Here is a 27,545-nt window from a genome sequence, read left to right as displayed (position 1 = left end):
GGTCCTCTGTGACTTACAGTGTCCTTTGGCTTATTTTATTGTTATTTTGCAGTCCTGGAAATCTACCCAGGGCCCTCCACATAGGAGGTAGGTAGTCTATCACCAGATCACTTCCTGAATCCTACGCCATGATCTTCACACCACTCCCAATTCCATTCACACAGCCACGGTGCCTTTTAGGCACATCAGCCTGGGGCTAAGCTATGGTTACTTACGGAGATCACAAAACCTAAGGCAGAGCTAGCCAATCAAATGAAAGCAACCATTCAGATGTAGCCTTACCGTGTCGCCATCCCCTTCACTCAGTCGCTGATGTTCAACACACAAGTGGCACACCTTGGCCATGAGCTCATACGGATGCATGAATAACCGAGAACTAAGCAGGAAGGTGAATATGTATGTCCTCTGCAGCAAGAGAAAAAGAGCGGTCACCATCACAACCTCTCTGAACCCGTTCCATCCCACATATTATAGCCTTCTTCTACATTGACATTAGCAGGCTGCAGGCTGGAATAAACACCTGATAGTGAAATAGCATGAGCCTGTTTTCCCTCCACCATCACCATACCCTCTCCCTTTACACACACTAAAAATAACAGGATAAATTCAACGCCTGGAATAATCCAGAGGACATTTCCTTATCAGTCATTGGGAGCCAGGACATACTCATTTTCCGGTGTAATCAAGAAGAATGAAAGTCAGCCCGGAGAGGCAAGGCTGCCGTAAATATGTTGCTCACACTGAATAAGGTTATGTGTCCACATACCATCTACCTTAACTGATAAAAAACAAAAACACAAACAACCACCCTACTCCCACTCAGTCAAGAGTCCTCCGGTGTGTGCAGTGTAGAATGCCCACTGTCTATGTCACACATTCAAAGGCTGACCTGCAACCATCCGAGTGGCTCCCTCTAGAACAAGCAGCTGGATAAGGGGCAGTACAACACTATCTACTTTTCTTCAACCACGCTGCCTCCCGAGAAGCCGGTAATGAAGCCACACTTATTTGTTCTACAGTTTCAGGTTCTCGGTAAAAATAAAAAAGGAATTCCAAGGATTGTTTGCTTCCCCCACCCCTCCTCAGGCACCTTCAGTGTTTCATAAACACTTACAGGGCTGAACAAGGGATTCCTTTTACTTTTGATAACAAGGTTCTCCTGGGTGGGAGCATATTTGAAAACGCTGTGTAATGAATCACACAGAGATAGCTCAGTAAGCGACATTATGGTGAATTACCACTGGCAGGCACACGCTCTCCTTTGTGCAACAAGGTTATTATTGTATTTATGAAAACTAATAAATGTGGTCTCTAGGTATTTCCATGAACTCACTATCAATAACAGCTGCCTAGGAAACCCAACTTCTCATTCTTCTAAATTCATCTCAACAGACACAGGAGGGAAAGGGAACTCACTTGGTCCAGACAGGAAACCGAGGAGTAAAAATGTGGTGTTGACCTTTGACCTTGCCCCCCACCCACACACACACACCTCCTGCCTCTTGGAACAAAGACTAAGATACTACACAGTGGGTTTCCTAGCTTAGGAAGCACCTGATAGGCTATCAAGGGAAAGCAGAGCCAAGCCAACATCACCTGGTGGCCAATGTATAACCATCACATCTGGGTGTAACTCCTCTCTTTCTATGGACTTTCCCTAGTAACATTAATGTCATATAGGAGCATCTAACCCTCTCTCTGGTGGCATTTTTATTTACAGAGCAAGATGCAGGCATGGAGTAAGCCTACAGCCATCACTCCCTTTAGGCTGCCTACAATGAGGACTACTGCAAAACCATCCATCCCTGGGCTCAATCTGGTCTTAGAGCTTTCAATAATTACTATATTCTTCTCCAAAAAAATTCTTAGTAACCTAGGTAACTGCACGTCAAAGGCTGTGTCCCTGCATAGCCTACTGCAGTTTCTAATCCATAGAGGAACAGCAATACCTACATCAGGATAGTAATCCACATTGGGTACTAAGTGTTGGATAAGTGCTTCCAGAGACCCAGAAAGGAGGTTATTGTCATGGTAGTACAGGCCTCCACAGCTGTCCTCTGCAGACTGGTAGAGGTTTCGGTTGTAGCCACTGCTGTCAAACATTGCTGAGAAGGGAGGTGTCTGAGGCATACTTTCCTGAAAGGAACAAAAAGACAAGAGAACACGCTGATCAGTGACACGCAGTCTGAAGAGGTAAGGCTCCATCAGTAACTCTTATACCGGAAGGCAGGCACGGTAAGGAAAGATCTGTGACACACCATCAGAGCCACGAGGACCCAAGCTGCTCTGAGTTCCACGCTCACGCATACATTCAATCAAATATTATGAAATGCCTAGATCCAGTCCTGATCCACACGGGACCATTTTCCCACCCACGTCTTTACGGTCACTTGTGAACAGGCATAGAGGAACTGGACTCCAGCTGCTTTACGTCAAGGGTTTTCAAGTCAAGACTTCACTGGGATGAATGAGACAAAACTTAAGGGAGCTCTGAGGGGAGAGTACTGGACATGTGGAAGAGTACCCAAGCTTAAACTGGTAAGACTGTAATTTCCTAGAGACCTGGAATTAAAGTGGAATCCAAGTCTGTGTCTTTGTCCGTGTGCGTCTTGAGTGTGTATTTATGTTTGACATATCGAAAAACTTGAGGCTGGCTCACTATCTTTACTAGAACGTCAGATAACTATTTGACCTTTGCTCTTCTCATCAGATGTGGGATTTGGGGTATTGTGTGCATAGTGTGTGCAAAGCCTCTTTGCGGAGATGCTTAAGATATTTAAGAACAAGGAGTACTGTCCAGCCTAAGTAAGTTACTCTTAACCAGTCGATGTGTTTTGTCAGTTACAAAACCCGTCAGACGCTGCTCAATGCAGGCCAGAAGCCATTAAGTTATTACTTGGATTTTGGGGGACCTAGAGCAGGGCCTTTGAGAGGACTCAGGTTTCTGGTTGTGTGTCTGGACAATGGAGGCATTCAGGACTTGTGGAACCAGGGGATTCAGAGCTAAAGGAAAGCCAAATGCTGTGCCCAGGACAGACCTGGGAGCAACTGTGGAGGGTGCTGCAGAACACAACCTGGGCTAATCCTTCTTTTCAAGATGCTGGAAGGTATTTGCATCTCAATGAGGGGGATAGAGCTCATCCATCCCACTGCATCTGTCTGACCTAGGGATGTGGGGGATGAGCTAGGAGCCTCACAAAATGGTGGGGTGCATGGAGTTGGGTAGGTGATGCCCAAGGGATGGAGTGTTAGAAAAAAATCTATAACGCCAATGTGGCAAATGAACACAGCAACTAGGAAAAACAAGATTCAAGAACCATATAGGGCTATGAATATGCTGGGTGTGGTGGCGCATGCGCTTAACCTGAGCACTCTTAAGCCAGAAGCAGGCAGGCCTCTGTGAGTTCAGGACAATCCTGGCCTACAGAGTGAGTTCCAGGATATCCAGTGCTATGTAGAGGCCTTGCCCCAAAAAGACAGAAAGATAGAAAGAAAAAATCTTCTGTTGTGATCTTTATCCCACCCCAAAGCCAGTGCAGAGAGAGAGAATTTCTAAAAGTTCCATAAAAACAAAACTGGTAGAAATAGGAAGGAAGAGATTGAGGACCACTCCTCTGGGACTTTAAGCACCCCAGGGCTATAAGTGTTGGGCTTCTGTTGGGCAGGGCATGGTCATTACATCCAGAGGATCACAGACTAGATGGATAGATTAAAAAATCAAGGCAGCCACTCAGATGATGAGACCTGGCATGCAGAAACTGTAAGTAAATTTAAAAAAATAATAATAATAAAACAAAAACCAAAGGAAATCTCAGTGTTGCCTACGGCAGAAGACAGAAATGAATTTCTTCCCTCTTCAAGTTGCCATTTTCATGAATGTTATTCAGGTGTAATTTGCTTGTTGCACATGGTTGGTCCCTGATGAGGAGAAGAGAGGGCCCCACCCTCGTCCTCGGAGGTGGGGTCCTGAGAGACCAGGCTCAGCTAAGTCACTCTCAGAACCACCAGGGAGCCCTCTCTGGATTTGGTTTGTTATAGATTGTTTCTCTTCAGGTGAAAGGAGCCAATTCAGACCAGATTAGATTAGATTAAAGGCAGGTTTATTGGGAAGCTGTTCTCTGAGTTCACAGGCCCCAAGCATTGAAGCCAGGGAGTCACCATGGGGGCGGGGAGCGAAAGAGAAAGGGCACAGGAGAGAATGGGAGAAAAGCAAAGTGTCAGGATTATATAGGGAAGAGCCTTTGAGGGAAGGGCAGTCCAGCCCCTGGACTAGAAAGTTCAGGGTTGGGGGCGGGGTATGTCAGGTAGGGACTGAGGGATGCTGGGAGAACCTGGAGGCTAGGTCTGCTTTGATATATAAAATATGCACCTCAGTCCTTGACCCTGGTGGAAACCAAACAGTTTGGCATCCTAGAACTCCTTCCAGTGGTTGTAGCCACACAGAATCCTTCACACACAGAATAAGGAATAAGACCCCCGAAGACGGGAAGCTCTTCTACCCAGAACTATGACGTTTCCTTGATATTTCTTTCTCTTGTTATTGAAACCAATCAACTCAAGTGTCTCTGGGAGATGGTTAACCAGGACTTGAGAACTCCAGAAAATCAAAAAATGATAAACATTCAAAGGGGCCACAGAAACCATCTGTTTCAAGAGGTAGAAACTAGATTTCCTTTCCAACTGCAGTCAATTAGAAGTAGTCATCCGGAGGATGGAGGGTGAGCCCGAGGACCTGGAGGGATTAGGGCCAAGGTGAGACGGTCACAGAATGAGCCACGTGCCCTCACAGCCAGATCCAAACTCCTGTCTCTATGAATGTGACCAAAGACTCAGGGAGGTGAACTCACCACGTGACCTTGATCCCATCCTGAAGCCAGTGCAGAGAGAGAATTTCCAAAAGTTCCATAAAAAACCAAAACTGGTAGAAATAGGAAGAAAGAGATTGTTGTCAACCACTCCACTGGGACATGTCGATGCAGAGTAAGCTGATTCAGCTGGTAGTTATTCAAGCCGCATGTGAAATAACACAGCATTTCGTGTGTGTGTGTGTGTGTAAGTATATATATACATATATATATATACATATATAGTGGGTGGCACCCAGGACTTACAGACTGCCAGCAAAAGGAAAAAAAAAAAAAACTTGAATGAGCCAAATGACAATAGAAAGATCACAGGACCTAGTGTCCACCAGGCACCCTCAACAACCGCTAGCTAGCAGCCAAGCTAGGCTCTTTCTGAAAGACTAACTGAAGCACATAAACACAAAACCAGCCAAGTGGCACAGAACACACTGCTTGGAAACTTGAGTTTCTATATACCTAAGAAGGTAAGCCATGCAGTTTGGCTCCTCAAGCATTGTCAGTACTGTGATCTATATCGATAGCTGGTGTTTGTTCAACAACACCCAGGCTCCACAACTGGACCTTTAGTTGTATTTGCTTCAGTTCTAGAATTGAAGACTGGGAGCCATATGACAAAATGAGATTGTTTCTTGTTAGGAAAATAAACTCCATAGCTAAAGTATCAGACATGAGGATCAGAGACTTATGGATGCCCAGGCTCTGCTATCTCCAGGGTGGGCGTGCCAATGACACCTCCAGGCAGATCCAGGGAAGGGCATGCTGCTCTCCCCTCTGGCTCCGTTCCTCTTTCTACCTCACTGTACTTCTGATGCCTCTGCAGCCACCATCCTTCCTTACAGTTCTTATGGCTAACAGGCTCTGGCTCTGGGATCCATGTGCTTCTAAATTACTCCTTCCCATGCTTTCTAGTGTAAAGCCGACCCCTCCACTGTCCACCCCTTTTCTTTTATACAAGGTCTGCCCTGTTCGATACACCTATGAATGGGGACCAGTGTCTTTTTCCAAAATTTGAGTGTATAAAAGCACCCGGGTACGTCCTGGCTTGATTTATAGCTAAATCAAACACCAAGAGTTAATTCCCTTGAAAAAGAGACTTGTATGAGATATGCAGAAACCGATTGACTATTCAAATCACCATTTAACATATATCACAGGCTAGAAAATAACTCTTGCTCTAGAGAGATTCATTTCTAAGCTGGTTGCTTGAGATTCAGCGCACATTCTAGTAAGCTAATAGCACGGACCTTTCTTCTCCCCTGCTGTCCCCACATGAATACACTGGCATGTCTGTATATATATTAATATATATATACAGTACAGTACAGGGAGCTGTCCTGTATAGACCCTACATGTCTTATGTCTACCCCAAAGCAAGATGGTAGAATGGATCAGCAGAGGACCTTCCTGGAACACATTTAGAACCTGTTGGAGATTGGTTCTTAATGCTTTGATTCGATTGAGAATCTGAGTGTTCAAACACTAAAGGTCCTTGTCCCCAGTTGGTTTTTGACCAACCAATAAAGATGCCAATGGCTAATAGTGGGCACTGGGTAGGACCCTTAGAGTTGCTCCGGCTGGGGTGCAGAGAGGAACAGGAGAGCATCACCAGGATGCCCTGGGAGACATAAGAGAAGAGCTGCAGGAGAGAGAGCCAATGAGCTGTAAGATTTCGGGTAAATGGTTACTGGTCACTTTCCCATTTGGGCCTGGGGTAGCAGGGGAAGGTTTAGGAGTGGACAGCCTTTGAAGTAACCAAGGCATTTTAAAAATAAACGTGTGTGTGTGTGTGTGTGTGTGTGTGTGTGTGTGTGTGTGTGTGTTTCATTCTGGGATCCAAAGATAGCGCCTGGGTGGGTGCACATGCACAGTACGCAGTCTGCCTGGAGCCAAAGCAGTGTAGCAAAAACTCACCACTACAAGGATCAGCTCCTTATAAATCAAGTGTGTGTGTGTGTGTGTGTGTGTGTGTGTGTGTGTGTGTTGGGGTGGGGTACCAATTCAACTGAGTTAAAGATAATGTAAGAATGACTTGTCTTTGAGGCAGAGTTCCTGAAATACGCTCCCTGCTCCTAATAGGTCTTCATTCAGGTAGACAGCTCAGTAAGACAACAGGAAACATATTTTTATTTTATAAAACAATATACTAGGCTAAAGGGAAAAAACACCTTTCTGGCCACTGAAATTGGCCCACAGATTATAAACTATGCTGGAAAAGTTTCTAGAAGGAATGAGACGTGCCCAACCCAGGCAGAGAAGATGAATATTCCTTCTTAAAATTGATTTGGTAAGCTGAACTCAGCTGTCAGACATTTTACAGGGGCTGTTTAATTTGGGCACAAAAATAGATCATGTACTTCCAAGGACCCTGAGGAAGTTTGGCCTGACATTGATCCCTAAGCAAGGGAACAGGCTGTGGGTGATTTACAGGATGAATGAATCTGAAAGGCATGCCTAATGGCTTCAGACCAACCAAAGCTCCAGATGAAAAGCTGCCTTTCTGTGAGCAGCAGGCTGGGTTTGAATTAGCGACTGCTTTTACTCAGTGTTATTTATGACGAAGCAGGTGCACGGGAGATGAGGTGGTTTCAGGTGGTAACTCAAACTGAAAAAGAGGCTGCAGTGCAGATGGGCGTGGGGAGACATCAAAAACCATCCCTTGCTTCTGTGGCAGATGCCGTGCAAACCTTTCCTAGAACAGCACGTCAGTGTCTCCTCCAGTCTCAAGAGAAGACAGAAACACTTTTCTGCTCCTTGTCATAACAGGACGAGGTGTTTACAACCCAACGGCTCTACACTGATTACAGTGTTTTAGTAGCAGCCTAAATGCTAGACAAGTGTCCCAATTTAAATAAGTAGGCAAAGACCTCCTTCTCTCAGCTAAACCTTGAAAGCACATTTGTTTAGTGGGAAGAAATTTCATTTGACACCTGGAACTCGACCTTTCTCAATTCCTGTCTAGATTCCAAAGGAACTTCGCACCTTGCATATTCAACAACTCTTTGTCTTCTCAGTTGACACTGCAGACGCTGCTGGGTACAAGTTCCTGAATCCTTCTTGCTGATGTTCCAGACTGACAGCTTCCTTTCGGTGACATTAGACTTGGGAATGCAGACTGACCAAAGACCCAGGTGACAGTGGATCCGAGCCCAGGTGAAAGGCCAAAGTCAAGCTTCTGACTGACGCTACCTGAATCGCAGTGTATTTTAAGCTTGGAAATGTTGAGATGGTTATCTTCTCCTTTCTTTCCTTAGACTGAGAAGTCTTTTTAGCAAAGACCTCAGAGAGCATCTGTGGAAAATCCTAGCAGGCTACAGCTCCACTAACCCTCTTTAGAAAAGAGGTATTATTTTGTTAAGAAGTCAAGTGGCTGAGAGTAGAAAGACAGAGAACATGGAAACACAGCTACAATGTGCAGCTTTTAGAACTGAATCCAAATGCCCAGTAAGATTCCTAGTTAAGGGAGAAAGATTACTTATTTAAATTTATTTTTATTAAAGTGTATGTGCGGTATTACCCAAGGAGGCCAGAAGAGGGCGATAGATCCCTGGAACTGGAGTTATGAATGTCTATGAGCCACTAGGGGTGCTGGGAACTGGACCTGCTTCCCTCTGCAAAGGAGTGGGGATGTTTCCTGATTTGTTTCATGGCCCCCAACTCCACCCCCGCTGACACACCACACACACACACACACACACACACACACACGAGCCAATTTACATTTTGCTTTATCAGCCCTTTAGTTACCTAGAATTTTTCTTTTTCTCTTTTCTTTTTCTTTTTTTTTAACTAATCTCTAATTGGCAAAGGAAAAGAATTCTGACTCAACTAGTTAACATTTTCAGTTGGAAGAAAGACAAAGGTTAGATTTATGATCTTTTGTCATGGGGCGCTGTTAGCAATTTATTAAAGCACAAAATGACATTTTGGTACATGGAAACTCTGAATAGGCCTGGAGTGTCATTGAAAACCTTCCTGTAGTGTGTAGTAAGGGAAGCCAGGACATGCTGACTTCCTTCATGCCTTAAAAGTCTTTACCCTTACAGCATCCTTGCAATTCTCTAGCTGAGCAGTAGGTGGCGCCCAGGTCCCTGTCTTTGACAGAGCTGGTGCTTTCCAGCACTTAGAGCTGGTTTACAAAAACAAGGAATGGGCAGCTACTGTACAGGGGATGTGAGGGTCTCAGCATATGACTGAGCTTGGGGAACAAGTAAGACACAAATTAGTGGGCAGTGCCCATCCGCTCTATTTCCTGATGCACCAGATGCCCATCTGTGATGAGAATCAGTTATTTCATTGAGAGTAGTAAGACTGATCTCGAAAATCACCATTTCCTAATCAAATGTTGCCAACAAGGGCTGGAATCCTAAGAGAATAGCCTCTTCATTGTCTGATGGTCACCAAGGCTGCAGTGACTGTGACTTCACACTGGCTTGTGGGCTGGAGGGTGGCGTGGTGGCACAGGTTCTGCACAGCATGTACAAAGCCCTGGGCTTCATCCCAGCACAGGAGAAAGGAGCAGAAGAAATAGATGACAAAAGACAACTGGGAAGTCAGTAATTTTTTTAACTTAAACATACTTATGTTTAAATATCTCCACATGGCTAGAGGTTGGCCTATTAAACAGAACAGATGAACTGCAGCTTGTGAAAGGTGTATGATAGAGCTGAAGTTAAATCATAAAGTATCACAGGGGGTAACTTTTATTAAAATATTTCATTTCTCTGTGCCTAATTCACTTCATTAGGGAAATAGTTCAATACTCAGTAGACTTATTTGAAAAAAACAAGATTATTTTTCTTTGTATTTTATTATGTAACATGGTAAATGGGACAATTTAATTTTGGGGGCTGAAAAAACTATGTTTTTTCTCCCTTCAGTTTTTGTCTTTTAGACAAGTTGAAAAAGGCTAATTATGGTCTTAAAGTGTTTTCCTTTTTACATGACTAAATCTTTTTGTGTCAAAATTTTACACCAGGGTTCCCTAACATAATTTCAATCAACTGGCTAATTTCTAGGTATATATTCACCTTAAGAGAAAATAATAGCTATATAAGTCTATGAAAACGGATTGGTGAAAGAGAAATTGGCATTTGGCTGACAAGGATGATGAGTTCACAAGCTGCAATGTTTTTCTGACCTCACCTAATTGATAGTCATTTTAAAAAATATTCTCACAATGAAGAAAAGGAAAAGACAGTTCAAGAAAATACTAAACTCCTACCTAAGTTCACCAAAGAAAGAATGTGGCTCACCGTTTTCATTCCCATGCGCCAGAAGACACCTGCCCGTGTGACAGGCTGCCTTCATCCTGCCCTGGCCCACTTTACCATAGATGAGGAGGGAGATTGCAAGGAGATAAAGCAGCTGAGACAGACAGACATCTCTAACTTCCTGTGTCCACTTCACAGATATCACAGTTACATAAAGAAGGCCCAGGTCTTGTTAGGGCTCCCATCTGCCCAGACTCATTCCCAGGGCAGAGGTCTGCCAAGCTACAACGCTCATCTTAGAATAAGCAATGTCTATACATATCTAAGTTTTGTAGGTCTAACTGATAAATCAATAAAAGTATAGACAACTCTATATAGTTACATAGCTCTGGAAAAATGATAGTAGAGACAGATAATACTTAAATTCAATTACTTAGCCCCTCCCCCAAATCCTCAACAGGACAGTCAGCCAATGTAAAGACTTCACAAGATCTCTTTAAAGCTTTTTCATTTGTTTTCTAATAAATTCTGCCATCAGAATTAAGCCTCTCTTCAACCCCTGCTTCACATTCCTGATTCTTCTTCCAAGCAAGCCAGAGTACCTTCCTTTCCCTGTCCCCTTCCCAAGTGTTCTCCTTGGAGCATCCAAATACTCCAAGTTCAGTTCTAGGTAACCTAGGAGACTGAACAGGGTGCTCCCATGGTTTTCTATACGATACTAGGGAGCCTACGTGGCCTACACAGGTCCGCTTGGCCCACATCTTTCTCCGTTTTCTTACCTATTTTCTTCCCTGTAGAGGAGTGGTATTTAACTGGCTCGTTTGGCCTACAGTGCTCTATTAAACAGTGAGGTTAGTGCTATAAGGATTCGATAAGAATGGCAGTAAAAGGAATACTGTGCTAAACAATGAACAGCAATATTCAGCTATCTATACTTAAGAACATTCTCCATCAGATGCTCAGGCTAGGGGAAAGGCAATGCACACACATTCCGACGAAGAGCTTTCTACAAGGCCAGGTCCGAAGTGTGGTGGCACAGACACCATGTGCAGCACATGATTGGAAGCAAATCTGAAATAAATAAGTCCTAGGCCAGGATTTTTCGTAGCCAGAAGGGCCGCCACCTTCAGGAAAACAAAGGCTTAACTGACACAGGGAAGCGACTTGCTCACCAGAGGCTGATGCTATCACACTTGACAGTATATCTGCTTGAAAGGGGAAAAGCAGCCAGTACTGTTGGTGAGTCCTGATTTCTGTCAAAAAATGCCCTGGGTCTTCAGTGACTCAAACATTGCTCCCTGTTCCAAATAAAACTGCCATTAACGAATAACACTGTTTAACTGGCTGCCATTTTTCTTCCCTGCATCTTCAACAGCCAAATATTTTTATTCCTTTTAAGAAATCAATTCTCTGTGGGCTTTGAACCTCACGTGACCAGTTGTTTCCTCCCAAATCTTCAAATCAGCTACACACTGTCTTCTCCTTTTAAACCTCCTTGTTTAATCTTCTTCGTATCGGCTGACCACCCTGGTCACAACTATGCTCCATTTTAGGCACGGTCATCACACGCCACGCTCCAGCTACTGCGCTCGTGAGGAAAGAGTAATTATTCACCATCTAAGTCTGACAGTGCCAGACATCAGTCAAGAGCTCGATAACCTTATTCCTGAATTCTTCCCCCTTTATCCTCCCAGCTCAAGACCCGTCCTTCCTGTGAGACACCATCAGGGCTAAATATAGCTCTACGCACACCAGCAGTTCCAGGCCATTGTCACATGGCGCTGCTGACGAAGGACTCCTTGGAGACGCGTTCACCCAAACATACATACACAAGTATGCGTGCATATTATCCACACACACCAGACTCCCCGAACCCATCTGCAAACAGGCACGTTTACATACACTAGAGAAAGCTGCCGCCTAGATGCTCTCCTTGCGCTGTTTACCACACTCTCCCTGCACTGTCAGTGCCTAAGCCACAGTGCTTTGCCTGAACTGCACCAATTTGAATGGGGCAAGGTGGCAAGCAATAGTCAAATCACACGCACACGAGACAGAGACAGAGACAGAGACAGAGACAGAGACAGAGACAGACACACAGAGGGGGGGGGGTTGAGAAATCTCTGTTTCCGCGTTTACCCTTTTCCCTTATACAGTGCTGAAGTTGTTCCTGGGGCTCTCCAATAAAGAAGAGCCTCCTTCATGCGCTCAGCCCACGAGGCTCAGGTACCCCAAGCCACGTTAGTATCACCGGGGCTAGCGTCCGAAGGCAACTCACCTGGGTCACAAAACAAAACAAACAAAAAAACAGGCTACTTGTTCAAGTTTGCAGACGAGCCTGGGGAACACACAAGTCCTGTTTCCCTGACTGTTTCTAAGAGTCAGACCTTAAATTATAAGGAAACTGCAGAAAAAAAAAAAAAACAGCCTGAACACTGTCAAGTACCCTAGGAAACTAGTCAAAAAGTACATGGAAACAGCCTAGGTGTGCACAGGAAGCTAGAGGGAAAGCGAAAAGGATGAGACACCAAACCCTCACTATCTAAGATCCCCAAACAGAAGGCCTGGCTGGGGCGAGGCGCAGCACAGCGTCCCCAGATCCCCGGATCCCCGAGTCCCCAGTGCTCAGCCCCGCACCTGTTGGGAGCGCGGCAGCCCAGGGCACGGAAGCAGGAGGCGCGGGAACTCCTAGGTCTCTGGCTTCGCCAGCGCTACCCGGCCGGGGATCTCCCGCCGCGCCCGGGCGCACTGGACAGCCGGCGCCGAACCAGAGCAGCCCCGGGGCTCCGCGCAGCCCGCTCCCGCCATCCCGCCGCGGGGTCCCCTGGAGCACTTACCCGCACACTGCCCCGAGCCTCCACCTCCTGGCTGCCGTACAGAGGCGCCCCCAAAGGCAAGCTCACGCCAGGAAGGGTCGACCGCAGGAAGAAAGGAAAAACCCGCCGATCCAGTCGGGGTCCTTGTTTATACTGAAACTCCAGCCGGAGCCGCGCACACCCCCTTGCTAGGGAGTGCCCGCCTCCTGCCGCAGGCCACGCCCCCGCCACTGGCCACGCCCACCGCGCGCTGGCCAATCGCGGCGCGGCTCTCCGCCCACGCCGCCCTGCAGCGGGCGCTCGGGGACTTGCCTGGGTCCCCGCGAGTAGGGACTCCCATGACGCTGCGGCCGTACCCACCCACGCTGCGGAGGCTGGCTTGCTGGCGCAGCGGGTCCTGGCAGCCAGGGCTGGGCCCAGTCCGGGGCGCGTTTCCTCCTTCGTGCCGCTGCCCGCGGCTGTTTGTGCAGTCATGTGTCCCCTAGTGTGTATTCATTTGCCTTGTGTGCTCTGCCTGTAAATACCGGCTCGACTCGTTGTACAGTATCTATTATCATAATTATGAGCTGAAGGTTACTGTCGGCGTAACTTTCAGAGATCTGAGAGGAACCACGAAGCTTGCTGAGTGCTGAGTATTGTAATAAACGCTGGGGGGCACACTGGTGGCCGCAATCCCCTCGTCCCAGAAGCTTATTGGCTACTGGAAGGCAAACGCTAAGTAAACTGCCACTCAATCGACGCATAAAATTACAGGTGTTAGAACTTTCGCAAAGGAAAAGAACGTACTCTATTATGTAAGGCTAGTCCTCAGTGAAGGTTGTTTTTATCATTGTAGCCACATACTTAAAGCTACCGTTAAATGCCTGATAACTATTTTAGAAAAAAAAAAAAGTAAGAACTCAAAACTCTCGTAAGCATGATAAAAAGGCAAGGGAAGAAGTCGAAATAAAGATACCCACGGGGGAAATGTACAAGATTTGGAGACTTTGCCCCTGTGACCCTAAATGTGAAAAGTTGGCTTTGTGAGCTTCAGTTCATACACAAACACTGTAGGACATCCTGTGGGGCTGTAGTTGGCTTTATTAAGATGGAGCAACAGGGTCCCTTCTCTAAGGTCCCTGCCTTTCCTTCCTGAGATGGAAAGAGCCATAACATTCCTGCTGTTCCTACTCGTTGACTGTTCTTGGCTGATCCCTCTCTCTCCCATACCTCCTGCTATGCAGGCCTTCTGTGGATGTGTCTCCCTGGATCCAGCAATTAATTCTAAAAAACCTGAGCCTTTTGTTTAACTCTGGTGTCTGCACTGTGAAGGAGAATGGATTCAGACAAGAAGCCGCAGTGCAGGTCCTGCAGTTGTGGCTGAGCCTTCCGTCTGGAGTCTACTAATAAGTAAACCATATGACGCTGGGTAAAGCACACTCTCCTGCTCATGTAGCAAGAAATTAAAAGGGCCTGCTAAACCAGGATGTCTTAGTAGTGCCACCAGAAATGTCCTTTGTGACATCTGTGAGCTCTCAGATCCCTGAGACGGTAACCCAGAAGGCTGTCTTTTTTACTTCCTGAAGTCTTTCCCCATAAACGAAAGATAAAGTTCACTTTAGATTCTAAAAATCTAAAGCAGATGCCACTATGACATTCACACAATGTTTTGTTTCGTTTCCCAAGCCACCTGCCAGCCCCCTATTCTGGCTGGTCTCTCAGGGTCCTTCTATCTCCAATGTGACTACTATTATTTGTGGATGCACCTTTGGAGTCAGCATTCCTAACCATAGCTGTCTCTCTATCGTACAGACACTTGTGAAACCCTCCTCAGGCACTGTAGACCTCTGAGTCCCTGTTTACTCACATGGTGAATGGCAAGAACTGAATCCTTCAACTTCACACACACACACACACACACACACACACACACACACACAGCCGATTAATATAAAAATGTAAATATTAGGAAACCCAACAGTCAAATTAAGGCAAATCAAGCCCTCAGATTAGAACCTCATTCCAGTGCTGAAGGACAGTAACCTGTGTTACACTTCCACCATACCGGGGACTGTATAGCTATGAAAGGAAGGGTTGTTTTTCCTAAGCCTCTTCTTGTACTCAGGCTCACAAAAGTGCAAGTATTGTCATGAACAGTACAAATCCATATCTCTCTCTCTCTCTCTCTCTCTCTCTCTCTCTCTCTCTCGACACTTTCATTTCCAAAGAAAAATCCCAGCTTCCATCATGCTATATTCAGAGTATTTAACCCGCCTTTTGGGAAAAGAGATGCTATTGATTGACAGGTCTCGTAAGTTATTTACCTACATGCCAATGTGCAGTCTACTGTTATGTTTTCTTCAGATTGTGATTTTTTAAAATAATTCACTGTTTTATTACTGTTAGGTGTGTGCATAATGTGTGTGTGAGAGTCAATGATTGTGTGTGTGTCTGTGTGTACGTATATGTGAGTGTGTGTGTGAGTGTGTGTGGATGTGTTTGTGAGTGAGTGTGAGTGTGTGTGTATGAGTGTGTGTATGTGTGTGTGCACATGTGTGCATGGAAGTGCGTGTGTACATTACAGCATGGGTGTGGAAGCCTGAAGACAACTTTTGGAAGTTCTGTTCTGAGTTCCAGGAATGGAACACAAGGGTCAGGTTTTCATAGCAAGTGCTTTTACCTACTGAGCCATCATGCTGACCCAACTTATCTGTCTTTATCTTTCTTTCTTCTGTCATTTAGATTTACTTGTTATTTGTGTTCGGGTGCGTACTTGAGTGTGTGTCCCTACGAAGACCAGGACACTCCACACCCTGGAGCTAGAGTTACAGGGGCTGTGAGTAGTGAGTGACTTGCTGTGGCTGCTGGAATCCAAATTCCTGTCCTTTGCAAAAACAACGTCTTAAACACTGAGCCATCTCTCCAGTCCCTGAACTTCCATTTTTAATAATCTATCCATGTCAGCATATATAACTGTCATTGACTCATTCCTACCTACTGTTGAAAGGTTTACCATACCTGTGCTACATCTGATTGTGTTATGTTTAATCCACCTCAGAGCCATGAGAGGCAGGTATCATTACTTACATTGTGACAAGAAGGAATGAGGATCAGGAAAATAAAGAAGCCACATATCCTGAATCCAGTGCCCGTGTTCTTCCAGTTCTAGTAAGGCACTAATCACTCATGTGAGTTTGCAAAGAATGCTTAAAAGTCTAAGATGTGTATTTAAGTTGAAGACAAGCTGTTTTCTTGCAATGCAATGTTTATTATTAACCTAAAATAGATACAAGTTTAATTCCATTAGTTATAACTTGCAATTTCATTAAGGCATTTGGGCCTTAAGTGAAAATGAAAACATAACCATCTTCAAATATCAAACCTCCTGTGTTAAAAGAAAATGAGACGCCAGAACATCAGTCAAGATCAAAGAAGAAAAGGAGTAAGGGAGTGTATTATAAAGTTGGTGCAGTGGAAATGCTGCAGGTATCCGAATTGGACAGGCAGCTCTTGCTTGGATCTCTCTCTCTCTCTCTCTTGTTGTTTTATTTTTGAGAATTTTATATGTGAGTACACTGCATTTACATTATTTCTACTTATCCTGCTTGCTTTTTCCAACTCTTCCTGTCCCTGCAGCCTGTATTCATGACCTCTTCTATAATCATTATAGAAGAATAATTATATTATACAGAGAAAGAGAGAGAGAGAGAGAGAGAGAGAGAGAGAGAACACAATCTGTAGAGTCCAATTAGTGCCCACATGCATGTGTTTACAGATGACCCCTCAGGACTGGGAAACCTAATGAGGAGAAAACCTATCCTTCCTCCCTCACTAGGCACTCATGGACTACCTGTAGCTTTTCTTCTAGACTGGGGCCTTGTGACATTTTCCTCATTCATGTTGACACATCCATTCGTATGGTCCCATGTGGGTTGCCACAGTGTTGAAAATGCATGGATGCAGCCTTCCTTTTATGTGGAAGACAGTGTCTTGCAGCAGTCATCTGGGTCTTCTGGATCATACAAGCTTCCTGCTTCCTCTTCTGCTGGGGTCCCCAAGCCTTAGGTGTGAGGTGTCCCAGCTGAGCTAGGAACCTCGTGATCACTTGTTCTGCATTTTGATCGTTTGAGTATCTCTGCCATATTATTCATCTACTGCAAACAAAGGAATCTCCCAATGATGGTGAGGACTGGTAGTTATCTATGGGTGTAAGGACAGATATTTAGCATATACTTGGAAGAAATATTAGTTTAGTAAAATGATTGTAATTGGATCTCCTCTAGAGTCAATGACTGCTCCAGACATGGGTTCTTGGCTAGATTTATAGTACCAAGCATAAATTCCTTCCTACTGAGAAGCCCTTAGATACAATTAGACAGCTGCTGGTTACCCTCAAGATCTAAGTGCCACTACTGCAAAGTTGGGTCTATCTTCCCAGGCCCAGGCCCAGGTCCAGGCCTATCTTTATTGAGGTTCCCAGACTTTACAGCTGGGTGGTACTGTGAATAACTTTTCTCCCCTGGCAGCCTCTGATACTATGGGTTGTCACAGATCTGTAAGGGCTTTATGAGATGGCCATGAAACTCCTCAGAGTGTTTTTACATTTTCACACTAATTATTCTCTCAGTCATTCTGGAATATGGGTATGTGCAGTTGAAGATATGAAACCTGAGCTCCAGTTTGTAAATGGAAAGAAACAAAGGCCCAGGTCTCAGTGAGAATCATCAGTGAGCCTGGACACTGCCTGTCCTTCCAGCTTTGAAAAACAAGGAAGGTAAACCGAAACCCACTCTTGGCAAGGATGCTTTACAAGGTCTGTCGTACACATTCACAAAAGATTGTGAGAACTGTATACAGCAAAGCCATGAATAATGAGCAGATAAAGTATTGATAAGCTACATCTAATACTGTCTGAATATCATTTTGCTGTTTGTTAATCTGCAGTATATTCAAACAGAGTTTCTTGATGACATACAAAGCAATAATTTTTTTTCTTCAACGGGCAAAAAAATTACAAGAAAAACCCTCTGATACCTACAGTATTTAACAGATGAACCACTTCCTGTTAAAGAAAGGAAAGTCCTTTCTTATTTTACAACAAATAGAGTTTAAAGAGAGGAAGAAAATGTAACACCCCTCCCCCACCACCCACCCATACACACCACAAAGTGGGAAACACTGCAGTTGTATGACCAGGATACTGGAGAGCACAAACCTCACTTCCTGGGGCCTTCTGTCTTTAAACTCTCGCTCTTACTGGATAGCAATGGAAAAATGAGTTATTGTGCCAAGGTCTTGGGGCAATGAGGAGAGTTTGGCTCCAGACCCTAGAGAAAATTCCTTATTTCCTTCCTTGTTCTTGAGTGTTGCTCTCCATGGCTTTCCTTTCCTTATTGTCTGAGGATTTACAGCAGAAGGGGAAGGAAGTATAGCTTGGCGTGCTTTGGTTTTGTGCCCTCTTCCCGCTTTGACCTAAGGAAAGCCTACTCATGACCAACCTAGCTTAAAATGTGGCCATGTTGGAATTCCATAGAAATACAAAAGTGTGGGGTAGGGGATCCAAACATTCACAATCCTGGAGCATGGTAAGAAGGACAGGGAAAGCAGAATCTAAAATTGTTTGCCTGTGATCCTAACTCCCCTGCTCAGGACCATCAATTCTTGGATGACTATAAATTGAGCCCCGCTGCTTTGGAGAAACTTCTCTGTTCAGACAAATGTCCAGGATAGCCTTTGAACAAGCATCTCAATGCTTACTATCATGTGTCAGTTTTCAAAATTCTTTCTCATCTCCTAAACTGCCTTAGGGAGGGTACTGAGAGTCACTCAGTGTAACAGCAGCCATGATAGAAGATAGACAATTCATTCTCTGAGAGCAGTAAAAAGATTACATCCAGTCTGCTAAGGAAGACTTCGTTCTTATAAGGACTTGAATACAGAAGATCACTTCAGGAACTGACTTTTGCAAATCCCAGCCCTTGCCGCTCTTTATCTCAAAGGTCCTAATGTTCCACAAAGAATGTAACAACTGCATGGGAAATTCCACCATGCAAAGGATAGTTTTTCAATTCCTTTACTGATGTGTAAAAATTATAAAGTTTTCTATAGACAAGAACTGCCAAAACAGTTCCTTTAATAAGCATTATTATTTCACTTATCAATTCATATTTATCTATAGAGAGTAGTTACCTGTGACACACGACAATGTTTCTCTCCATATAGTAAAAGCTGACATAACTTGTCGTGATCAGAAGGTCACGGAGCATGCATCTCTGTTGATCATGCAATACACAATAGCATACTTTTCTGCACTGACAAAGAGACATCTAGTAAACGTGGGTCATTGATTAAAGTGTATCACCATTTTGAGCTGGATCCAGTGTAACCATGCATGAGGTTGCATTAGGAGGTATTCTTCACGGGATTTTTCAGATATACTTCTCAATTTTTAACTTCTATACAGGCAAGATTCATCTGTTTTCTTCTGAATGAGTTGACTTTAAAGTGAATTCAGAAGAAAACACTTTTACATTGTTTTATTTGGAGCCAGGATCTCACATGTCCTGGACTACATCAAACTCTCCACATGACCAAGGATGATGATAAGAGAGTTTTATATTTGAGATACTTTCAGCCTTTTACAATGAGCTTTCTTATTTTTCTAGACAGTCCCTTCCTTTTTAACTAATTATCACTCTATGTCCTAGAACATTGAGTAAGAAGGAAGAAAGGCGAAAGTGAATAATAGAATAAGACAATTTTTAGAGCTGGAAGGAATATTAATTTTCATCTCTTCTAATCTTTCCTATCCTCATGCCACCAATCAAAGCATGTCTGAGATGAAGAAACTGAGTCCCAGAGAGAATAAATGATCTCACCAAGGCTAACAAGATAATAGCAAAGTTACACTTGTCCAAGACCTGGATACAACTCAGGACTTCCAATACCACCTGATTTGACTTGCTAATTATTATCCCTGCAGGGCTGACTCTGTGGGGCTACCTTGACATTATAGGAGTAAAATTTGTTACCAAATGCTGAAGACAGATAGTCTAAACTAAGGACTCTTGATTAAATGACAAATCAGAATTTTCTAGATACTTCTGACACATTGAAATTCTCTAAATATTGCTAACACTGGTAATTTATGATCTTATTTAATGTCTAAGGCAATAAAAGAATAAATTGTTTAATACCTTTATCAGTAATCATTTTTCAGTTAATCTATTAGTCAGACCTCACAAAATTATGGTAGTCAAAGGGCTTCTTCAATTAGCATTTGCTGTGTTGGTATGAAAGCGCATACTAAGGACTCATCTGGTTCAGAGTCATATATCCAATCACAACATTACATCGTCTTTTAAGTCAATTAGACAATCTATCTAGAGCACTGACTTCTAGGTGATTCTGTGAAGTTAAATCTGTGAAAATATCCAAATATTCATTCTGACATGTGGATAAACAACATTTCAGTAGTAGAACCAGCATCTGCACAGTACATCTGGATGACACACTGTATGGAAAAGCACAGCACTGAGTGCATTTCACACCCTTTACACACACAATCCCACACACTCACTCACAGGTCACAGGGGCAGATTCTAGAATTCACCTGCATTTCTCTAGATGGCTGAGAGAATCTGTCTCTGGGACCAGCGGAGCCTAGGTATGGGAGGCCAGTAGGGCTTTAACCTGAAGAATTCAATTCTTCTCATGAAGAAAGACTTAGCAGATTTGACAATGTGCTTATTATGATCATTCGGTTGGTAGGTAAAAGGATACTCTTTTTTTTATTTTGTGAATTCCTTAAAAATAGAAGAATTTATCAACAAAATTAGATTTTTTCCCATATACCTGTATTACATAACCTTAAAATTTTATATTTACTTGAACACAATTTTTACTGATGAGGTTATGAACTTCTCTTATTTTGTTTCTATTTATAGATCGATCACATTTATAAAGTGCCCATCAGTAGTACAGGTAATTGTGTCCGACAGTGTAAAAAGATAGTTCATGTGAAATAAGTTTGTTAAAGAATATGATGGTCCTCATGTGATTTATCAAGCCTTCTGCATCTTGATGTGATTGTGTGGGTCCCGTTCTGCACTGTGACACACAGCACATGAATAAGCTCGGATTCTTGACTGAAACCTGCTTAAAAGTCAAACCCCTCGCAGTCATGCTGTTAGCATATGATGAATGTTCCCAAGGCCTGGAATTAACTGGTGATAATTTTAGAATCTACGATTACCCACACAATTGTCTCTAATTAGCTGTCTCTGAAGGGTGGTCAAGTGTGGGAAGAAATGGAAGCTGACTCCAGCCCCCTAAGTGTGGAACGGTGCATTCACTTCAGATCTGTTCCAACGGTGAAGGAGGTGTGTTGGGCTTAGCATATGGGCAGGAGGGATGTGGCTGTCACAGAAGCAGAGCTTGAGAAGAGTGAGGACAAAAGTGAAGACAGGTTTCCAAGCCAGACTGCGGCTGTGAGTTAAGAGATCCTCTGTGTATTGAAGGAACTGAATCTGAGGAGACCTAAGGCTTCTCTCTTCAGGTAGGAATTTAACACCTCTCACAGCAAGACAAAATCTCCCCCCAGTCTAGTCAAAGTCCTGCAGATAAATAAAACATGTGCCTTCTGTTCTGTTTGTTGTTTTATAAAAACTCACAACAAACTCTTCCCCTAAACACCCTGGAACACCCTGGTTAAAAGTCAAACACCAGCTGTTACAAATCATAAGCCCAATTTTTTTTCCGGATGTCCAAAGCACTAACAAGCTCCATTTTCCTCCAAAATAGTTGAACTAGGACATGATGTTTTGAAAACATCTCTAGATGAGATTGTTTGGTTAGCCCTAGCCCCTCTCACTTTAAAGCTAACCATAACCTTTCGATTCAGGGTGCACAACAAAATAAAAATGAGGAAGAGTTTTGTTCTTTCTCTTGATGAGACAAAACACTGTGCAAGCCAACCCTGTACAATATGTCATAGAACAGCAAACTTGAGGAAAGAAATCCTCACACTCAAGAGGCCTGCTGCGTTTCATGACATTACAAGAAAAGTTCTCTCCCTCTGTGTCTTTCTCTGTCTCTCTGTGTCTCTTTCTCACTGTCCCCTCTCCCCCTCTCTGTCTCTCCGCCACTCACTCCCCCATTTCTGTGAAAACCAGGCTATGGAGAAGGCCCAGTGGGTAAAGGACTTATCTCCCAAGCATGGAGCTCTGAGCTTGGATCTCCAGAACCCTTGTAATGCCTGACTTGGTATCTCACACCAGCAACCCCACTGCTCCAACTGAGGGGTGAAGTAGAGACCCAAGAGTTCCCAGTAGCTCTCAGGCCAATCAGCCTTTTGTGTTCAGGGAAGGGGGACTCTGTCTCAAGCAAGATGGAAGGCAAGGACATACACTTGACATTGTGTACCTTCCCCCCCCCTTCCCCTCTGTTCCTCCCTCTCCCTCCCTTCCTCCTTCTCTCTTCCTCTCTCGCCCTCCATCTCCCTCCCCCCCCCTCTCTCTCATATGTCACACATACACACACACACACACACTCAATTTGAAAACTATAGAATAATGAAACAAATTCATTCCAAATCTAGGAACAGTCAGTCATCCACATCTTAAGGAAGGACAAATGTCTGGTCTGCTAGACACCAGTGCTTTGGGGAAAAATAACATGGCAGTGGTCATTTGCACAAAGGCTTGTAGAACATGATCTAGAGAGCTCTGGAGAGAAGCAGCTTAAACCAGGAGGACCAGTGAGAGCAAGGGGAGGCAGCTGGGCTCACCTCAAGAGCCTTTGGCAGTGTTTCAAAGGGACTCTAGTCAGATTAGAACAAAACACAACCAACCAGCTTAGAGAAGACTGTCTCACACCCTTGGAGTTCCACAAGAGGGAAAAGACTGCCACTGGCAAATGCTGTTCCTTGCAAAGACTGGCTTTTTTGTTTTATTTGGTTTTGTTTGCTTGCTTGACTGATTGATTTCTTTGTTTACTTGCATTTTATTTTGAGACAGGTCAAATGTAGCCCAGGCTGGCTTCCCATTCAAATCACAGACTGATGATAAACACCTAATCCTCCTGCCTCCACCTCCCAGTGCTAGTTCTGAAGCTGTATGTCACCATGGCCAGTTTATGCAGCCCAAGGTTTTAAACATGCCAGGCAAGTATTCTCCCCACTGAGCTCTGCAATACTCTCTGAAATATTGCCTTTTAGCCATAGTTGTTAGATAGAGATATGAGATCTTCAATAGCCAAGTGACCTGAGAAGGCCCAGGAGGGACAGACTTGCTCCAGCCCCACTGCTGTCAGAGATAAGGGCAAGTTTGTCTCTTAGCCCACTTCTGCCTGGTTACACTAATGTTCCTGAGACTCTCGATCTGTGCCTGGGAATGTGCTCTCACTTTTCTTACCTCCTCAACCATGCCCAGCAACAAAAAGCAAAAGCAAAACAGCGGCCCTCACCTCAGAGGTTTGATAGTATATTTGGAAGCCAAATATAAGCGGCAATGGTCCAGGAACACAAATTTAGATATTCCAAACCCCATGTCCCAATGTGGTAGCAGTTCAGTGAAGCATAGTATCCAAACAAAGCAAATCATAAACATTTTCCCAGGCTATCCAAGAACATCCAAGGCTATCCAAGATTGGAGGCTATCCATAAACAAGACATAGACATTGGAACAGAAACTCTACTGTAGGCCATAGTGGTATCTGATGACACTCTTTGTTTTTGGTTGCTGGAAGCTAGGGGGTCTGTCCAAAATACTTTACCTAATAGCTACATGGACGTTGATCACACAGAGATGTGGGCAATAAATCTCCATGTAGGGACTAAGATAACATAAAGTAAGTTGGCTGCAGACGAGCGACTTTCCCACTCTCTCCATCATTGGCATTCAGGTCAGTTAACTAGCCTTGGAGAATGCCTGACAGGGGCGGGGCATTTTTCTGGGATGTTAAGGTAACATCTCAGCTCTATATGGCAGCAGGTGACTCAAACTTACTGTACAAAGGCACAGTATCATCCCTGCTTTAGGTTGCTTAAAACACAGTTAAGATACAATTTCTATGAGAGACAGTATAATGCAACATTAATCCTGTATCCAATTCATTTCCATGTCAGTCAGGTAACCAGCCAGGTCTTAATACTGAATGTCATGTCTTAAAAAAACAAAACAAAACCACTTTTTTCTTTATGTGTCAGTGAGTGGTTTATGTGAGTGGGTGTTGGCATGCTGCTCACGTGGAGGACACAGGACACTTTGTAGGAGTTGGTACTTTCCACTGTGTGAGCTCTGGAGATCAACTGGGGTTGTCAGGCTTGAACCAGGTGCCTTTCCTACAGGGCCTCCTTCCTGGCACTAGGACAAACCTTTAGATGTGAGTAAAAAGGTGCGGTTGATCCCCTAAATTGAGACATTACTAAAAAATGTTTGTAGGCCAGGCCCTTGAGAAGGCATTAACAAAAACCATTGGGGACAAAACAGAGAAGGTGGCTGCCGTCATGAAGTGATCACCCAGGAAGGCAAGGCAGACAGCATCAGAGGTCCAGATAAGCAGTCCCCACAGAGATGTTCACTCGTGGAACCAGAGGTGTTCTTGGATAGCCTGGGGAAACTGCTCATCTTTCAGACCCAAAGTATAAGAAGGAGTTAGTGAATTTTGTCAGGATAGGGTCATCTGCCTTCATTTTTTAAATATGAAAAGCACTTCAGGATCCCTGAAAAATATTAAGTCTCTCTAAAATTATGTCCACTTTTGTTCTTCTATTAGAACTAGATGAAGTAAAAATCTTGAGGTGGAGACGTAGTCCTGTTGGCGGAGTGCTTGCCTGACATGTAGAAAGTCCTTGATATCAGCCTAGTACTCACAAACTGGAACACAGGCGGATCAGAAGTTCAAGGATATATTCATTTATATAGGCAAATCAAGGCCAGCCTGGGAGAGGAGAGAGGATGGGGCAGGGATGTACACTAATATAATCTTAATAGAACAATTAGAAAAGGCACAGGCTGACAGTGACCTTGTCTGTATTCTGCTCTGATGTCACAACAATACTTGGCATATACTAGGTGCTCAGTGTTTAATTAGTAAATATGTGAGTTAAAATATTACTGCTTTTTAAAAAAATATTATGTTTAAGCCTAGATTTACTTTCCCTGAATAGTTCCTCTCTTCTCAACCAACCTATCCATAAGCCTGAAGTAATTATAGATCAAATGGACCATGGATCACCCTTTGGCTTCAGGCTAGAGGAATCCAGGACCAGACTATACCTGCTGCTTCAAAGACACACTTTGTATGCCTTTGCCTTTGCTCTGTGCCCACGTGTTAAGACTCTGCTACCTAAGCCAGGGTGAGATCTGTTTCTGCTTTAAGCCCTGTGGGTTAGGATGGCCTGGCTCTAAAGAGGGGTTGTGGGATGATCAGTGTTAAGAACTCACAGAATTGTGGTCTGACAACTCCACTGTTTGCATTAAGGGATTTCTCCCCTCTTCCCAACAGTACTGCCCATCACTTTCTACCTTCTGATCACTCCCCTTTCTTGACCAATCCCCTTTCTTGGCTACTCCCCCTTCTTGACCACTCCCCTATCTTGAAAACCCAGGGCCTTGACCTCAATGCCTACATCAAGGGCCCAGCTGCTTCTTTTTTCTCAGGAGATCTCCCTTTTTCTCTTGCTGCTTCTGGCCCCACTGCATTCTGAGCAGAGTGAAACTTCAGCCTACCCGATGACTATCCTCACTGACAGACACACATGTGATTTACTTCAAGGTCAGAGCATCCCCCGTGTCTGGTGTGATAGGAAGCAGAGTCCTTCCTTTGCTTGACAATGGACAATGGTTCGCTATGTTTAAGCAATTTGAATCTTCAAGTTTACCTACTTTTTTTTACATTTTCTATACATAATAACTCAAATGAGTAGATTATTTCCCTGTGGGAGAACAAAACTGCCTAAGTTTTCTCTCTCAAAGGCTTTCCTCAGACGAATCTATATATACAGGGTGAGGTTTCAGAGCCCAGAGTATTAATAACTGCTGTTTCTGTCCTTTTATTTTTATTTTTATTTTTATTTTTCGTGTGTGTGTGTGTGTGTGTGTGTGTGTGTGTGTGTGTGCTGGTACCCTCAGATGACAAAGAAGAGCATCAGATCCATGGAGCTGGAGTTACAGGAGCTGTGAACCACCATGTGGGTGTTGGAAACTGGGCTCAGGTACTCTGCAAGAGCAGCCAGAGTTCTTAACTGCTGAGCCATCTCTGCAGCCCCATCGCCTGCCTTTGGAAATCTGCTGACAATACCTTAATATTCAGTTGCTACATAAAATCTTTAAATAGTGGCCATAGACTAATAGATCATAACAGTTAACACTAACAAACATAACTTTCTGCTCATCAATTGAATTCTGTAGTAGGTTTTAAGGACTCAGTGGTATAATCCCTGGTGCCAAGTTGATATGCTTGTAGGACCCAGCAATACAATCCCTTTAGCATGAGTATTTTTTTTTACTCCTGTGTAAGCTAGAGTTCTCTGAGGACATTCAAGTTAAATTTTAAAAAAAGATGGGAAGCATAGCTAATATTTATTAACATTTTTGTTGCACGGTTTCCTAATATATGTTCTCAACATTATAACAGTTATATACAACATCTAGTGTTATTTCCACCATCATCGAAGTGGAAAGTGAAGGAAAGGGAAGTTTTACTTCATTGAATAAGAACATCTAACAATAAGCCGAGATATGGATCCAACAAGACCTTACTCCACAGAGAATGTGTTTTGTATCACAGGCAGAGTTCAGAGAACACACACAACAAACATTGGCCAACTTTCAAATAAGTGCTATACCAAAAGCGAAACAAAAATCATGTGCTTCCCACTGAGGTTTGGGACAGTCAATGTTGTACAGTGATCAAGATCGCCCACCATGGAAAGAGGAAGAACTTGCACAAAACCCCCACTCAGAGCTGACTTGAACAGATGTCCAGTCACTCCAAGCCTCATGTCTAAGACTCCTCCATGTCTAAGATGACACTGATGCTTGTTTGCGAACTGAGGTTAAATGATGCATCCAAAGTCATTAGCACAAACTCTGGAAATTGGAACTCAATAAATGAAAGTTAATTAAATATAATTATCACAACTCTTCAACAGCCTCTCCCATGCCTCACACCTCAGCCTCTCCCAGAATCCTTTAGAAGTCAGGGGAATCCCAGCACTGAGGAGGAGGGGTCAGAGGATCACAGGTTCAAGGCTAACCTGGGCTATATAAAGAGTTTGAGGCCACACTGAGAAACAGAGACACTCTCAAAAAGCCACACAGACACAGACAGACACAGACAGACACAGACACACCCACAGAGAGAGAGAGGGAGAGAGAGAGAGAGAGAGAGAGAGAGAGAGAGAGAGAGAGAGAGAGAGAGAGAGAGAGATTGATTTTAAAACATCTGACTAGCCAGGCATGATGTTGAATACCTGTAACCTCAGTACTTGGGAGACTAAGCACTGACGCAAGAGATTACTGTGAGTTCAAGCTGGCCTGGGCTACAGAGTAAGCTCCCATCCCAAAGACAAAGCAAAATAGAAAAGAAAAAACAAGCATGACTGTGTATCTTCCTATTCTGTGTAATTTCACTTTGTGTTGTTGAAAAACTCTGTGAAAATTATGACTCTT

At 43.9% G+C, this 27,545-nt stretch overlaps 1 protein-coding gene across 2 annotated transcripts in view; it reads right to left on the bottom strand.

Moving 5' to 3' along the window:
• Rasgef1b (RasGEF domain family member 1B) overlaps positions 1–13,114 on the bottom strand; it is a 36,510-nt gene extending 23,396 nt beyond the window's left edge. For both annotated transcript variants that reach the window (XM_028773644.1, XM_028773645.1), the window contains exons 1-3: positions 12,913–13,114; positions 1,954–2,136; positions 283–405 (exon numbers count right to left, since the gene is read on the bottom strand). In XM_028773644.1, coding sequence (XP_028629477.1) covers positions 283–405; positions 1,954–2,130 — 300 coding nt within the window. In that variant the 5' untranslated portion in view covers positions 2,131–2,136; positions 12,913–13,114. The remainder of the gene's footprint in view (positions 1–282; positions 406–1,953; positions 2,137–12,912) is intronic.
• Between the last annotated feature and the right edge of the window lie 14,431 nt (positions 13,115–27,545).

Source organism: Grammomys surdaster, unplaced genomic scaffold (assembly GCF_004785775.1).
Source record: "Grammomys surdaster isolate TR1022 unplaced genomic scaffold, NIH_TR_1.0 233, whole genome shotgun sequence".
NCBI classification, from domain to species: domain Eukaryota; kingdom Metazoa; phylum Chordata; class Mammalia; order Rodentia; family Muridae; genus Grammomys; species Grammomys surdaster.
The sequence above is the reverse complement of the archived record's forward strand: the minus strand, read 5'-3'. Positions and strand labels throughout refer to the sequence as shown.